We start from the raw sequence: 15,293 nt of genomic DNA, 5'->3' as shown, positions 1-15,293 counted from the left end.
CCAGAAGCACCCTGAAGGGAGGTAGGAGGTAGGGGGTGGAGCAGTTTATGAGGGGCTGTAGTCCAAGTTGTGGAGAGCTAGGCTGTTAGAGATTCTGGAGCCCCTGAGACTGTTCTTCATGAAAAGGGAATTGAGGGGCCTCTCTAGTGGCACAAGGGGTTAAAGCACAGCATTGTCAAGCTATCCACAGCCACTGTACAAGTTTGATGCTGGCCAGGGAGGTGACCCACATGGCCTGTCAGACCTCTCCTGTCTCACCTGCTGCTCCCCTCAGCGTATATTTCAGTGAATACCCGTCCTCTGCTCCCCACTCTGTCTCTGGTGAATCATCTCACTCCCCTGATCCTCTGGCCTATACTCCAGTTCTTGTATGCATTAATAAACAATTTTTTTAAAAAGGGAATTGAGAGGGTTTGCCCAGGGCCCCAGATTTTAGCAAGGGCTGCACTCATGTCTCAGGGGCTTAGCATGGTTTCATGGCCCATGTGATTTGTGAGACCTGAAGATGGTCTCATTCCATTGCCCAGACTTGCTCTGAGCCATCTTGGGAATTTGTGAAGGGGCAAACAAGGACTTATGCAGCATGGGGAGATGATGCAAGCATTTCCCCAAGTCTGAAGAAGCAACGGGCAGGCTTTTAGGCATCCCAGCTGCCTCACCCATCTAACCCTAATTCCCAGCACAGCCTGGCTTAGCTGCTAACCCCAGACAGGAGCGCGTTGTTCTCAGGCCTGACCTCTGGCAGGATTACAGTCTAGAAGCCCTTAAGCCCACTGCCTGTTCCTGTGACACACAGGTCAGTCTGCCTTGGCTGTTGGTGTCTTAGGCATCAAGCCTCAGCAGGTGTCATCCCCTCCAGGAAGCTTCCTCTGGCATCCCAGGCTGGTGGAGTGTGCCCCAGCTGGGAACCCCCACAGCCCTCCATGCTTCCCACCTCCATCCTCAATAGCACTGAGCCTTCTGTGCTCACGGTTTATGATTTCTGTCTCCCCCACTGTGTAGATCTGTGTCCCCAGAGCCTAATCTCCTATAGAGAGGAATTGCTCAATTTAAAATCACACATCAAACAAAACAAAGAGACACAAAGTATACCCTTTCCCTATCCCCCCCCCCCCAATGCACACAACGTTAACGATTCACTGTGTGACCTTGGACAGCTCCCATTCCCTGCCTGGGATAGTCGGTTTTCCCAATGATCCTATGAACCGGTATTGGCCAGTAGTGTCAGGAGTGCTTCAGGTCCCCAGTGGCCAATGTGGCACAGCCAGGAAGCCTAGACTGAAAAGAAGGTTGTGGAGCCGACTCTGGAAGGAGGACCTGAAACCTGCTCTGGCCCTGCTGATTCACTCCTCCACCCTCTCCCTACCACGGCCTTAGATGCTGTCTCAGGCCAACAAGGTCCACAGGATTCCCAAGGGCCCCGCCCCCATGGCGCTGGGCGGAGCTGGGACTGGACCTGATCTGCCCACCACATTTCCTGACAGCGATCCAGGGCTATGGCAGGTCTTTGCCTCAAGGTTGCCTGGTAACAGCATTTGCATTTTGATGAAAAAATGTGGCAGCACCAAACAACAGACCTCCCTTATGTGGGAGGTGTGGTGGGGGTCAGCACCCAAGGGGGGCCTGTGCCAGTCCAGGGCTGGGGCAGGCGAGCCAAGATCTTTCCTTATTATGGAGCTGGGTGCAGCCTGGCCCACTGGCCTTCAGAGGGGGGTGTACTTTGGGGGACAGGCAGAACCAGCACAGACCTGCAGGGGGACACCTAGGCTGGCATCTGCCCCTTCCACCCCCTTTCTCACGTCTGCAGCTGGCGCCTTCCACCCTGTGAGCCACAGCCGGTGCCACCTCTCATTAGGTGATGATTTTACATTAATTACTTTAATTAAGCAGCACTGAGTGCTAATGGCTTTGGGGGGGCTGTTGCTAATTACCTTTCCAGTCAGCCCAGAGTGAGGGGCATAGGGACTGGTAGAGCAGGAGCAGTTGCAGAAGAGGACAAGACCACCACCCTCTCCCACCAAGGAAGGGAGAGGGTCCCTTCCTCCCACAGCCTGAGAGACCAGATAGCCCTAGGGCGGGCTGGGGCACAGCCCAGGACAGGTATAGAGGGTTCCAGGCTAAGATCAGGGCACTGGGGTGGGTGGGAGCAGGCTGGGAGCAGGGAGCCAGCAGCACTGCCCTGTCCTCTGGACTGACCTGCCCCTTCCCTGTGCTCCTCAGGTGCCTGCCTGATTTTCTCAATGGGGCAGAGGGCTTCTCCTTCTACCATCACTCAGTCTCCAGAGGCAGCTCAGCTGTCTCCTCACTGCTTCCCCCTCTTTCCTCCATCCATTCAGTCAGTCCATGGAGAACCCACTCTGGGCCCCATGCTCCAAGGAATCCCGGAAGCAGCTCACAGGCTGGCTGGGGGAATGGACAGTTATAGGCAGGTGGACAGAAGGCAGAGTGGAAGAGAGGTAGGATGGGGGATATCCCAGGCTGTGGGGATCAAGAGAGAATTTCCAGAGAAAGTGATGGGGGGGTGTTTGGGCCTATGGGAGGGGATGGCGGGAAGCCTGTGGGGAAAGCAGGCTTAGCCCATTCTGTTAGCTGTGAGCTGTCCCGTGCAAAGGGAGTAGATGGACCCAGAGGGCCTGGCTTGATGCAGAGGCCCCTGGGGAGGCCCGGGGAGTGGGACTGATTTCATTTGAGAAAATGACTGCCGTGTAGGGGCACAATGGTTGGGAGGAGGCAACCGGTGAGGTACCGCTGCAGCATCCCAGGAGGGATGACCCAGGCTGGACTGCGTGGTGGCTGTGGGAATGGCGGGAGAGAAGGGGGTAGATCTGAGTGTTGAGGAGGCTTATGGCGATAGTCCCTGGGCAAGAGAGAGAGGGCCTCAAGCTGACCTCTAGTTGCAGGTCTCCAGAAATACTGTCTGTGCTGTGGTGTGGTAGCCTGCTCTGTCCAGGTTTCTGGCTGCTTGGGGTCAGTCTCTGTGGAAAGCAGGTTTGAGGGAACAGAAAGGAGAGTGGGACATCCCATATGGACCTGCAGGCTCAGGTCTGGCAAGTAAGAGGGATGAGAGGGCCCAGGGAGGCCAGAGGCAGGAGGCTAGGGCTGGAGGTCTGACTCCTACCAATGGGTCTCATCTGGTGGTGCGGCTGTGTCCGTCTTCCCCGTCTCTGGACCCCAGGAGCCAGCACAGGGCCTGGGCCAGAAGAGCTGCTCATGGAGAATTTGCTGAAGGAATGACTAAATGAATGAGGCTTCACGGCTCTTAGGCCCAACCAGGCAACTACTAAACCACATAGATCCAGACACTCACTTAGTCCTCTGCCCAGTGGCAGCTAGACCCTCCTCTGCAGGTTCTTTTGGGTTCTTCATTAAAGCCCTGAGGGGGAAAAGGGTGGGCACAGCAGCTGCCTCCCTGCAGCCCTCCTCAGCCTAGGGCACTGCTGAAGGGGAGCAGTAGCCCTCTTCACCCTCTCCTACACAGGGCAGAATCCCATCATATTTAGGTCCATCACCAGCCCTCGTCCTAGGCATCCCCTCCAACTGATGGCCCTGAGCACCCCTCCCTTCCCCCACAGTTGGTGCCTTTCTGGGGAAGATACTGCGCCAGTTTTGCCCTGGCCAGATCCAGCCACTCACCTTGATTTCCACACCGTATCCAGGATAGACGGAGATATAGTAGAAACAGTCCAGGCTGACATCAGCGGGTGAGCTGGCTGCTGGGGGGGAGTCCAGAGAGCCCTCTGGGCCTGAGAAATTCCAGCTACAAGGGCCTGGGAGGCAGGAGGAGACAAAGCTAAGCCCAGCTCTGGTAAAAGAGGTTCAAACAAGTCAACTGAGGTTGACTTGTGTGTGTGTGTGTGTGTGTGTGTGTGTATGTGTGTGTACATGTGTTGAAGCCTACTTCTTGGTTCATCTATTGCCTTGTTGAAAGAAGGGGACTACCTTTTGTTGAGCACTTACTATATGCAATCATATCTCAGTTCTCACAATAGCTCATGAGGTAGGTCTAATTGCCCTTTTACAGGTGAGGCTCCAAAGAGGTTAATAGAATTCTTGGGGCCTCTTACAGTTGCTCTTATATATAGTTGCTGGGATTTGAATCCAGGTCTATCTGTTTCCATTCTATATGCCTCCTGAAGCCTGACCCTTGGTACCAAAGGACACGGCAGGCTGTATAGTGACGGGAATTTAGACTTCCCACCCCCCTGCACTCCCATTCCAGATCTGGGAGCCAGCACGGCGCTGACCTGGTGGCTGGACCGTGGTGATAGTGGTAGTGATAATGGTAGTGGTGGTGGTGGTTTCATCATCGTCCCCTGAAGCTGTAGAGGTGGTGATGGTCCCCTCGACCCCAAGCCCTGTGGTCCGAGACATGACGTCTGGAGTCCATGGTCTGCCCATGTCTCCGGGTCCTTCTTGGGTTGGAGTCCATGCTCTGCTAGTGGGTGCAGTATGGGGCTTCTCCCCTGGGCCCGGCGTGGGCACTGCCATGCTGGGTCCTGGCGGCAGGGGAGCTGTGATATGAAGCACAGGAGGTTCTGACTCCAGGCTCCAGGGTCCCTCTCTGGACTGGGGCTGAGTGGGCTCTGCAGCCATGGCCGGAGTGGGGCTGGTGAAGACAGGGCGGCTGTCCTGGTTGGCCAGGCGGGGGAGGGGACTTGGGGTGAAGGGTGTCATTGGGTCAGGCTGGAAGGGCAGTGCTGGTCTCAGCTCTTCCTCACCCCCCGCCAGCCCTTCTTGTAAGAATTCCTCCAGCAGTGGGTGATGATTGAGCAGCTTCAGTGTAGGGGCCGTTGTGACGAAGTGGACGCCTCGTTCTGGCTGCTCAGGTGTGGGGGCCGCTGTCAGCTCCCCATCCATCTCCTCGAAGCCAGGGACCTGGCCCTCCCCTATGGTTGGGGCCTCTGAGGAAAGTCCTGAAATAATAAATGGATGATCAGATGTTCTGCCCCTGCCCCACCGTGAGCAGTCTCACACCTCGTCCTGGCAGTAGGAGATCCATCTCCGTTTTGACAGGGAGCCTTGGGAGTGTGCTCATGGTTGAAAATCACGAAGCGATAGAATTTTAGAGCTGAAAGTGAGATTATATCGCATACTTCAAGGATGGCACAGGAGATATCCTTTCCCCTCTAACATTAGAGATGGACATTATTAATCTATCACTGCACTATTTCATTGTTATTCTATATCATTGCTAGTCTCAGATTCAGCCTCAGAATCCTCCGCAACACGGCATTTCAAGCAGATATGTCTGATATTTCTTCACAGACATCATTAGGTTTTCCTCATCTTACTGATGAGGAAACAGGACAAAGAAAGGAAGTGACAGGCCTCCTTGGTGGCCTGGGGGTCTCAGCACTATCACCTTGAGTTTGATTCCTGGCCAGGGAGCTGATCCACATGGCACAGCAGACCTCTCCTGTCTTGCTCCCTGCTCTCCTCAGCAGTGTATTTCAGCAGATCTGCTTGTTCTGCTCCCCACTCTATCCCCGGTGAATCCTCTCACCCCCACACCTCTGGCCTACACCCCAGCTCTTCTACACACAAAAAAGGAAGTGACTTACTCAAAGTCATAAAACCTGTCAGTCAGCCACTGATGAGCCTTCTCACAGTGATCTTTCTGCCTTGGATTATAGGGCAGTCACGTTCATTTTTTTGTTCTCAGTAAACTTGCTGGAAATGTTTCTGATATTTGGGTTTCTATTTTATATTCTTTCATGGTATCTTGTTATGCCATGTTTATCTCGCTTCTCCGAAAGTCATTTCTTCTGACTCTTTTTGCTGTTTTGTTTAGTTTTTGGTTCTTCTAAAAACAGTTAGCCAAATTCTAGCATAAGGCAGATGTGACTTTACATTCCAGATTCATCACTTTGGGGTTCTGTGATGTTGAGCAAATAAACTGAGCTCTCCGAATCTTAGTTTTCTTATCTGTAAGATGGGGTTTCTTTTTTAGGATTACATGAGGTGACATTAATTCCTTCCCCATTTGATATGTATCTTAGAATAATTTTTATCTCTCTTGTGATGCTAGCCAGGGCCCACCTAGGGCAGAATCTAAAGCAGGCTTAGAATGGTCATCTGGCCAGCTCCCCACCTGTCCCCCCAATCCTTGGCTTCCATTGTTAACCAATTTTGGTTATTTCTTGCAGGTCATATGGGACTTTAGAATCCTCAACAGCTATTCACAGCCACTACTATCTGATTAGATAGGCTATGGAAGATGAAACGCCTTTGTTCTTGCTTTGATTAAGTCGATTTATTCAGCCACATGGCTGGAGAATGGATGCATATTCTGCTTGTGGGCCACTAGGTTCCCCAGATCCTTAACTGTCAGAAAAAGGTCAATGGAGGATGGCTCCATATTCAGCTCATATAGAATTTTTCCAGCTCCAGGAAACCTGGAGATATTTGGATTCTAACAGTTCTCAAAATGGCTGCATGAGGACTTGAAGGGAAACACAGCCAGGGCGAGAAAACAGTTTGCAAGGAGAAGGCTGGTTCCTCTGCACGTCTGGTGGTGAGGCTGTCATTCCACAGGCTCACACCCACCCCATGGATTGGCAGGCGTGAGGAAGTGGCAGATGGCCTACGTTCTGTTCAGGGGACCATGGCAGCTCTGATGTGTCAGACAAATGAGAGGAGGGAGGAAGCTGGGGTGGGGGAGGTGCACACAGGTCAGAGGGCTCTCCATTCCTCTGGGTCAGGGGACCGCGATGCCTCTCACACCCCAAGAAATGAGGATCCATGCTTATCTCCTGAGATGCCCACTAAAGCAGCCCATCTGTGCCCTGGCATTCTGTGCCAGACACTGACAACACAGTGCCCAGACTAGATGCCCAATGAGGCTCATGCCCCCCAGAGCAGATGGTGTGCCAGTGCCCTGTGTCTTTCTTCTAAATCAGTGATGGAGGGTCCATGCAGTGCCCGTGACATGCCAGGACAGGGCTACTCTCTTTGCCCACCCCCCAGGTGTCATAAGATCTTTGCCAGGTTAGCTGAGAGTGGTTGCAGTATGGCTCGGGAGAAGGCTTTCTCATCACGCAGCCATTCCCTTCCAGGATTGCCAGATAAGAGCCATGGCTCATGGCGCCAGGGCAGGTACCTGTGGGACTGTTCATTGGGAGAGGGAATGCAACGAGATCCTCTGTCTCTGAAAAGAACCACAGTGGGCACAACTCCCGCTGGCTGCCAGGTGGGTGCTGGGCAATGGAGCAGAGCTAATGGGTACCTCCTGTCACTGTCGATTGCACTGATTGTGTTATCTGGGGGGACTGAGCACTTGGTTAAATGGGATCGAGATAGCATATCAACGGAGCAAATTGATTCTGCAGTCAGCTGCCACTAGGTCCCGGAGGGTGCCACCCACTGTCAGAGAGGGTAAGATAATCTCTGGGAGACAAGCCATTTCTGGGGAGAAGCCATCTCCATATAACCTAGAAGCCTGAGCCCTATGACCTTCCATGCCAGACCAAGGCTCCTAGGCTTCTCTCTGCTGTAGGTAACAGTTCAAAGGTGCAGAGGCTCAAAAAGGGGGAGATAAGGATGCCATTCTTAGGGACCTGGGTGCCCAGTCTCATCAGGTACCTACTGTATGCTAGACACTGAGTCAGGCCATTTCCAGATTTTGTATCATTTGACGTGACATCCCTGAGAGATGGGAATCTTGTTCCCATAGTACAGGAACCCAGAGCTCAAAAAGGTGAGAAGACTTTCCCAGTCTCACAGTGGTGGATCTGGGATTTGAACCCATATCAGCTTGCTCCTCAGGAAGGGGGTAGCTACCCAACAGAGAACATTCTAACAATAGAGGAAACCAAGGCCCACACAGGGGAATGGACTTGTTCAGGGTCTCATGCAGGTAGGAGGAGGAGCTGGCACCAGTCTTTCAGCTGGGACCTGAGCTGAGCCTGAGTGGAACAAGGTCCTCAGGAGGTGTTTGGTTGGGACCCCCCATGGCTCCAGGGTAGGTACTTATGGGATTGTTCATTGAGGGAAGCCACAGGTACCTGTGGGACCTGCCCCGATCCACCTTCAAGGCCTGAAGGTCTGTGGGGGTCCATAAGAATAGAAGGGCTCCCAACTCATGTCCAAAGCACATCTGAGAATGAGACCCTAACCAGTCTCACTGCTCTACAGGGCTCAGGCACAAAGTCACACATACCTGGTTCTTTGCCATTTGAAAGTCACATGAGCTTGGCAAGTTGCCTCAGTGTCTTTGTGTCCTCAGTTGTAAAACAGGCACTCTGGAGGGGGCTTATGAGAATCTGATGGTTCTGAATATCAGTTCTCAGGGACCTGAGGGAGAGGTTACATTCCTAGGCTGGGCAGACCCTGCCAGGGCACCACTGAAGCAGACCTGCGGCTGGGAGGGGGGGCCTGGTTGGGGGCCAGACTTCTCTCTGGGGGACATGTGACTGGTGTGGTAGTGTGTGACCCTGGAGCACACCCGGTTCTCCTCGGTGAAACAAGGACAGTACTGCACCAGGAGTGCAAACACGGCTGTCTTCAAGGCCTGAAGGTCTGTGGGGGAAGGGGCCATGGCCCACAGCCCTCCACATCCCCACCTGTCGGTTGCCCAGGTGACAGAACACCAGAAGGTGCTCTCCCGCTGTTCTTCAGTCCTTCCCTCCGCAGGGCTGGTGGGTCGGGGAGTGGGTGCTGCTTCCCACGCGGGTTTGGGAATCACTCTCCCCCTTGTGATCCCCAGTCAGCAGGAGGCCGGGAGGCTCCCAGTAGGCCCCAACTCCGGCGTGGCCCCCACGCAGCCTGGCCCTCCCCCCCGCATTAGCTCTTAAGCTATGCAAATAGACATCGGAGGGAGCCCTGTTTAAAGTATTTAGACGAAATGAAAAAAGGCTTTCATCGGCACTAATGAGCCATTCAGGATGCCTCCCCGGTGGATTCACTCCCGCTCCGCCTCCCCCTCCCCCCGCCCCTGTGGCCCCTCTAGGGATTGCGGGCCGGCTCCCCGCAGCTCCAGTGTTGGAGAGGGGGGGTCTCCCGAGAACGGAGGCGTCCCAGTCTCCTCCATCCTATGGTCCAGCTGGGTAAGAGTGGAGGTGAGAGCCCAAGTGCCTTGTTTCCCACAGACCTCCGTGGGGAGTGGAGGGTGGTGTTTAGCCTCTGTTTAAGGGAGGTCACTGACTGGGAACTCTTCACAGCAGTAACTCTAAGGTCTTATAGGTGGAGAAACTGAGCCTGGGTACAACCTGGGTGGGAGGGGGTCAGGTTACAGCTCTGTGGGCTGTGAAGAGGCAGTGGTGAAGGGTTCTCATGCTCAGTGTCCCTGCCTGAGGGAAATGCTATACCAGGCAGATACTACCTCTGGGCAATTGTCCTGTTCCCTTGGTGCTATTATTTCTGCAGATCTTTTGCATCAGACAGATACCCTCAGGTTTTCAAATCCAAATTTGTGGGGCCCTCTTTGGTGGTGCAACAAATTAAAGCACAGCCCTGTGAAGTTGTTCACAGCCACTGCAGCATGGGTTTGATCCCCAGCCAGGGAGCTGACCCACATGGCACAGCAGACTTCTCCTGTCTCACCGGCTGCTCCCCTCAGCAGTGTATTTCAGTCAATCTGCCTAGTCTGCTCCCCACTTTGTCACTGGTGAATCCTCTTACCCCCCATACCTCTAGCCTGTACCCCTGTTCTTGTATGCATAAATAAGTAAATATTTTTTTAAAAAATACAAATCTGTGGCTTATTAGCCTTGTATATTGGGCTGGGACAGTCCTCTCAAGCCTCTGCTTCTTCATCGGTGGGGTGGGAACATCCTAGGTTTGGTGAGGGTTAGCTGCCAGCCTCACCCCATCTCCTGCAGGCACAGGAGGGGCTGCCTGTAGAGTTGCCAGCGGTTTCTTGACTGACGGCTCTTTGGAGACAGGCACTGGAAAGGGGAGGTAGTGGAGGGAAGGAGCCCAGAGTCCTGAGATGAAGTCAGGGTTGATCTGTATTATGGCCACAGCAACTCTCATCTTAGGGGGTGACAGCGGAGAGTACAAGGGAGAACCTGGGAGATACAGTGGGTGGTGCCCACCCCTCAGTGTTTCAGAGGTTAAGCTGGCCCTGCATAGGGAGAATGAGAATTTAATGGGAACCATTTATTATCCCATAAAAGTTAATGAGTTTATTCTGGAGGTGCCTTGGCCCCTTTCAAGTTTTAATAGGGGATTAGTGAGGGCCTGGTCCCCTGCAAGACCCCCATTATCCCAGGACCGGAAGGGGGGAAGAGGAGCTCTAGGAATGAGAGTTCTAGGAGCCCCCAGAGCCAGAGCTCATCTCCACTGTGACAGTTCCACTGGGTCCAGCCCTGTCCTCTGAACTGAGTGACCCCAGGCTAGAAGGAGCCCCATACACATCCCTGAGGTCTGAGGTCTAGTTTTAGAGGCTTCCAGTTCTGTGTGTGCTACTGAAATAACTACCACACCATGTCACTACATCTAGGTGGATTTATTGCTGTCCAATAAATAAGGAAATCATCAATCCCATATGACAAGTGGGGAAATTGAGGCTCAGCGCACAGGTGTAGCTTCCTCAAGATCAGCCAGGAAATATGGCAGAACTAAACTAGAGTAGACACATTCTCCTGAGGTCTTGGGCCAGGCAGCTGGGGTTTGTATCAGCTCAGGCTCACCGTGTGCCAACAGAGCACTCAGCATGTTTACACGTGTACACGTAATCACTTATCCTTCCTTACTCCAGCGAGGTTTGGGTCTTTATCCTTGGAGATAAAGAAAGCGAGGGCCAGCCAGATGATTAAATTTGTCCAAGGTCACATGGATACTGAATGGTAAGGCTGGGACTAGAATAGAACCTAGGGCCACTCTATAACTAAGTTCTGTCCACTTCTTAGAACGACCCTCCTCTGTAGACAGCCTGGCCACCACTACCCAAGGGCATTCGTATTGGGAGCCCTGCAGCCAGGGTGATGGGAAGGAAGATCTGGAGATGCCCTGGAGGAGTGGTTGTTGGGTGGGCACAGAGATATACCCAAAGGGACCTTCTCTGCTGCAATAAGAGCTTTGCTTCTGCCCCCTTTTGCTTACTAGATTACTCAGCTCTTCAAACCCTTCCCAGCCTACCAGTCCTGATGAGGAACTTCCCCTCCTGAAGAACCATTCCTGCCTGTCCTTGTAGGTGGCAAAAGCTCCCTCCTCTGACCTCTGGGGGCATTTATGGGTGGCTTCTCAGGGCACAAGTGTCTGGGGGGCTGGGGAGAGGGATTCAGCACCAGGCAACAGTGAAGGGTGGGTTCAGGAACAGAATTTCCAAGCTGGGATTCTGCACGCTGGAAAAGGTTCCTTCTTCCCAAAGCTCCTGGCCCTTGGCCAGCAGGGGTGGGCAGGGAATGGGCAGCCAGCCCTGGGCAGTGCCCCAGCATAGACTCACCTGACAATTGATGAAAAATATCTGCCTGTGCAGGCTGGTGAGTCCCCTAGTCCCAGACCACCCTCCCCCATCACATCCTGGCTGGGTCAGTTCAGTCAACCCTGGACTGTAAACATGAATAGTGGCACCTCCTCTTGGCCAGCCTCCAGGCATGGAAATGCTGGTCCCAATATCTGAGCTCTGGTTGGGTTTGTGAGCATCTCATCTTCCCCTTACTTATGCAGGAGAAACTGAGTCCAGAGGCTTTCGCAGGCCTTACTGCAAACTGGGGGTAGGACTGGGATTAGGAAGTTGGGGCTCAGAGTACATCTGTCCCAATGGCTCTAAAGGAATGAAGCCTCCACTACCTGAGTATAGCCCAGGACAGAGAGCTCACTGCTTCCTGAGCTGCCATGGTCCTTCCCCCTTTTATCCCACCATTCTGGGCTGGGGGGAGTGGGAAATCCTGGAATTAGGCACCTTCAGGGTTGAGGTCTTCCCAGGTAGAGTGAGCAGGGGTTGGGATGGTAGGCACCAGACAAAGGTCTGCCCAACTGATCCTACTTCCACCCCTAATCAACTGGGTCCCTCTGTGCAAATCACTTCTGCTACCTGCATTGCCATTTCCCATCAGTGAGATAGTAACAACAGCTCTGCCAGCATTCACATTCCAAGATCAAGTGAGCGAGCCACAAAGGGACCTGTGAATGACAATATTAAACACTACTGTTTACTGAGAGCTTACCTTCTGCCTAGCACTATTCAAAGTGCTTTAAGCAGGGCCTCCCTGGTGGCACAGGGGTTAAAATCTCAGCCCTATCAAGCTATCACAGTCACTTTGGCCTGAGTTCGATCCCCACCCAGGGCGCTGACCCACGTGGTGCAGAAGACCTCTCCTCTCCCACCTGCTGCTCCCCTCAGCAGTGTGTTTCCGTAGATCTGCCTGTTCTGCTCCCCGCTCTGTCTCTGGTGAATCTTCTCACACACACCCTCCCTCTGTACTCTGGCCTGTACCCCAGCTCTTGCATGCATAAGTAAATGAGAATAAATCATTTTTAAAAGGTGCTTTAGAAAAGTAAACTCACTTAATCCTCCGCAACACAACTATGAGATATGAACTTTCATTATCCCATTTTATAGATGAAGAAACTAGGACTCAGGAAAGTGCTCCCAAGCTCACCAGATGCTGACACTGGGTGTGTCAGATTGAATTCCAGAGGCTCTCCTAGTCCTAGAGCAGGGGTCTAATAGAAGTTTTTGCAATGTTGGAAATGTTTCATATTTGCGTGTCCACTATGGTGGCCTGCTGCGCCACCAGGGAGCGCCCCAGAATTCAATGGGGGGAGGTGGGCTATTGAGCACCTGAAATGTGCTTACTAAGACTGGGAAATTGAATTTAAAAATTTATTTCACATTCATGAATTTACATTTCAATAGCCACATATGGCAACCTTAATGGAAACACAACTCCATAGTAAACTGGCCTTCCACCCCTGCAGCATGTGCCACCTCTCAGAAGGGGAGAACTGAGAGTCAGGGGTCTGGAGAAGAGTTAGGTGGGGTAGCAGTGTCTGCTTCCCTCTTTTGACCTGGAAAAACTGGGAACTGGGGTTGATGAAGAGCCTTGACACTTCAGGGTCTTCAAAAAGGCCTCAGCAGAACTGGCCTATCAGCCGCTCACTCCTAGGGGAGAATTAGTGCCAGCTACCTATAATGTCTGCTGCCAGCCCTGGCCCAGCACAGTATCCTGAGGGCAGGGAGCTCAGGCAGCCAGTTTAGGTTGTGGGTGTAGGGCAGCTGGGATGGCTCATGTGATTTGGCCCAGCATGGGGCCACAGTGTAAGGCTGCTCTGTTGGCAGTGTCTGCTGTGCTCTGTCACTTCCCCTACCTCACTGTCCAGTCAGAGGGAAGAGGAGCGGGGCAGGGGTGTGGGCAGCGTGCCTGAACAGCCACTACCCCTGGGCTCCTGCAGCAGCCTGGCCTGGGGTCCAGGGGAGGGCGCCCAGATTATTGAGTACTCTATGGTTCAGGCATAGACCTCCTTGAGAGAGCTGTCTTCCCCCTAGAGGAGCAGCTTTTATGTTCAGAATCCAATATTTCATTTTTTAAAAAAAATTATTTATTTATGTATACAGAACTGGGATACAGGCCAGAGGTGCAGGGACTGAGAGGATTCACCAGAGACAGCACGGGGAGCAGAACAGGCTGACTGATAAAGTACACTGCTGAGGGGAGCCAGCGGGTGGGTCAGGAGGTCTGCTGTGCCATGTGGTCACCTCCGGGGCAGGCAGGGATCAAACTCATGCGAAAGTGGCTTTAGCTTCTTAGTGCTGTGCTTTAACCTGCCGCGCCACCAGGGAGGGCCCCAAAATCAGTATTTCAGCCTATACACATGGGGAAACTGAGGCTGATGGGCAAAGCAAATCATCCTAGTTCATATAAGAAAGTGGCAATGGAGAGGGCTGAACTGAGTCTGCCTGTTCCATAGCCTGGGTTGAAAATATTTTGCTGGAGTCGGCTGATGCCACGTGTGTGTGAGTATGTGTGTGTGAGTGTGTGTGTGTGAGTGTGTGTGTGTGTGTGTACAGCTTCAAGCACATGGACAGATGCCATACCCTGGAACCTGGCTTCTCACAGTCCTCAAGCCCCTCCAGAAAGGATGCCTTTCTCCTTAGGACAGCAGTTAGCCTCACTCTTTTTCATTCTGCCCTCTTTCCCGGGCCCTAATCTGATCTTTCTTAGCACCAGGCGGCCTGGGCAGCCCCTAAGGTTCTGGCTGGCAGGAGAGGGGGGCAGTGCTTTGGGCTGCAGCTGGGCCAGTTCCCTTCTTCCCACTATCCCCTTCCTCTTGTGAGGCAGTGATCAGGGGCCAGGGTAGAGGGAGCTCCCGGCTAACTGCCATGTTCTTAGCGTTCCAATTTAAAATCTAATATGGTCTCACCACTGCAGAGCTGGGGGCTGGAGAGGTGATTAATGAGGCCTCTGCTGCAGTGTCACCTGCCGCGCTCTACACCTTCTCCTGTGGCCCTGCCTTCTCCCCTCCTGCCTGCCTGCTGGCCTGGGGGATCTGGACCGTAGCCCTGCCTGCCCACAGCTCCTGAGACTGGGCAGGTGTCACAGGGCCTGTTGAGCTTGGACGGGGGCATATGGGAGAGACAGGGCATGGCCTTGGAAATGAGGGCAGTAGAACTGACCCCTTCCATGTCAGGACCTTGTCATACAACGTGGTAGCTTGGAGACTTGCTCCCGCTGGGGTAGGGTCTCCCGCAGACCCCCACTGCAGGGATAGGCTAGGAGGAGTGGGAGGAATAGCAGGAGCCTCCTTTAGCACCACCTCCTTCACCAGCCTGGTAACTAATCAGTCTGCTGTACTTTAGCCTGATGATGCCAACTGCCAGTAGTGTGGCCAGGGCAGGGGGGATATGACCCTGAGTTAGGTGCTCAGATCAGTCTCCCCCACTGTGAACAGGTCCCTCTTGTCAGCAAGACGGACTGTATTCCTCCAAATGGAAAAACTAGGAAATGTCACCATGGATGAGGAAGTGTGCAAGAGCAGAAACTAAATTCTCCCTTGAGCTGGTTCCGGGGCCAGCTCAGCCCAGTCCTGGTTGGCCCCTCACACCACTCCTTCCACCTATTCCAGGTACCTGCCAAGGACAGCCCTGACCCAGCAAGACAGGATCAGCAGCAAGACAGCAACAGCAAGACAGGACCAAAAGTTGCCAGGGCCAGGGTAGTTACCTGCCTAGGACCCAGATCAGCATCTCTGAGCTCCCTCTCCCAGGCAGTACCCTGAAGTTGAAAAGCCAACACCACTGAGGTTGCGCCTAGCACCTCTATGCACCTCTGAGCTGGTAAACCCCAAATTCTGTAGTCTTTTGGTCAGATGAAGGGGCTTGCTCTGTGTGCCTGGGCCAAAGTCATCTC

The 15,293-nt window shown here is 53.3% G+C and overlaps 1 protein-coding gene across 2 annotated transcripts in view; it reads right to left on the bottom strand.

Annotated features, from left to right (window-relative positions):
• SEZ6 (seizure related 6 homolog (mouse)) overlaps positions 1-15,293 on the bottom strand; it is a 44,623-nt gene that overhangs the window by 18,445 nt on the left and 10,885 nt on the right. For both annotated transcript variants that reach the window (XM_004684842.2, XM_012726695.1), the window contains exons 2-3: positions 4,245-4,913; positions 3,634-3,767 (exon numbers count right to left, since the gene is read on the bottom strand). In XM_004684842.2, the coding sequence (XP_004684899.1) occupies positions 3,634-3,767; positions 4,245-4,913 (803 nt within the window). The remainder of the gene's footprint in view (positions 1-3,633; positions 3,768-4,244; positions 4,914-15,293) is intronic.

This window comes from Condylura cristata, unplaced genomic scaffold, assembly GCF_000260355.1.
Source record: "Condylura cristata isolate star-nosed mole 26May11 unplaced genomic scaffold, ConCri1.0 scaffold00017, whole genome shotgun sequence".
Taxonomy (NCBI): domain Eukaryota; kingdom Metazoa; phylum Chordata; class Mammalia; order Eulipotyphla; family Talpidae; genus Condylura; species Condylura cristata.
Note: the sequence above shows the minus strand (reverse complement) of the source record. Positions and strands in the feature narration are given on the sequence as shown.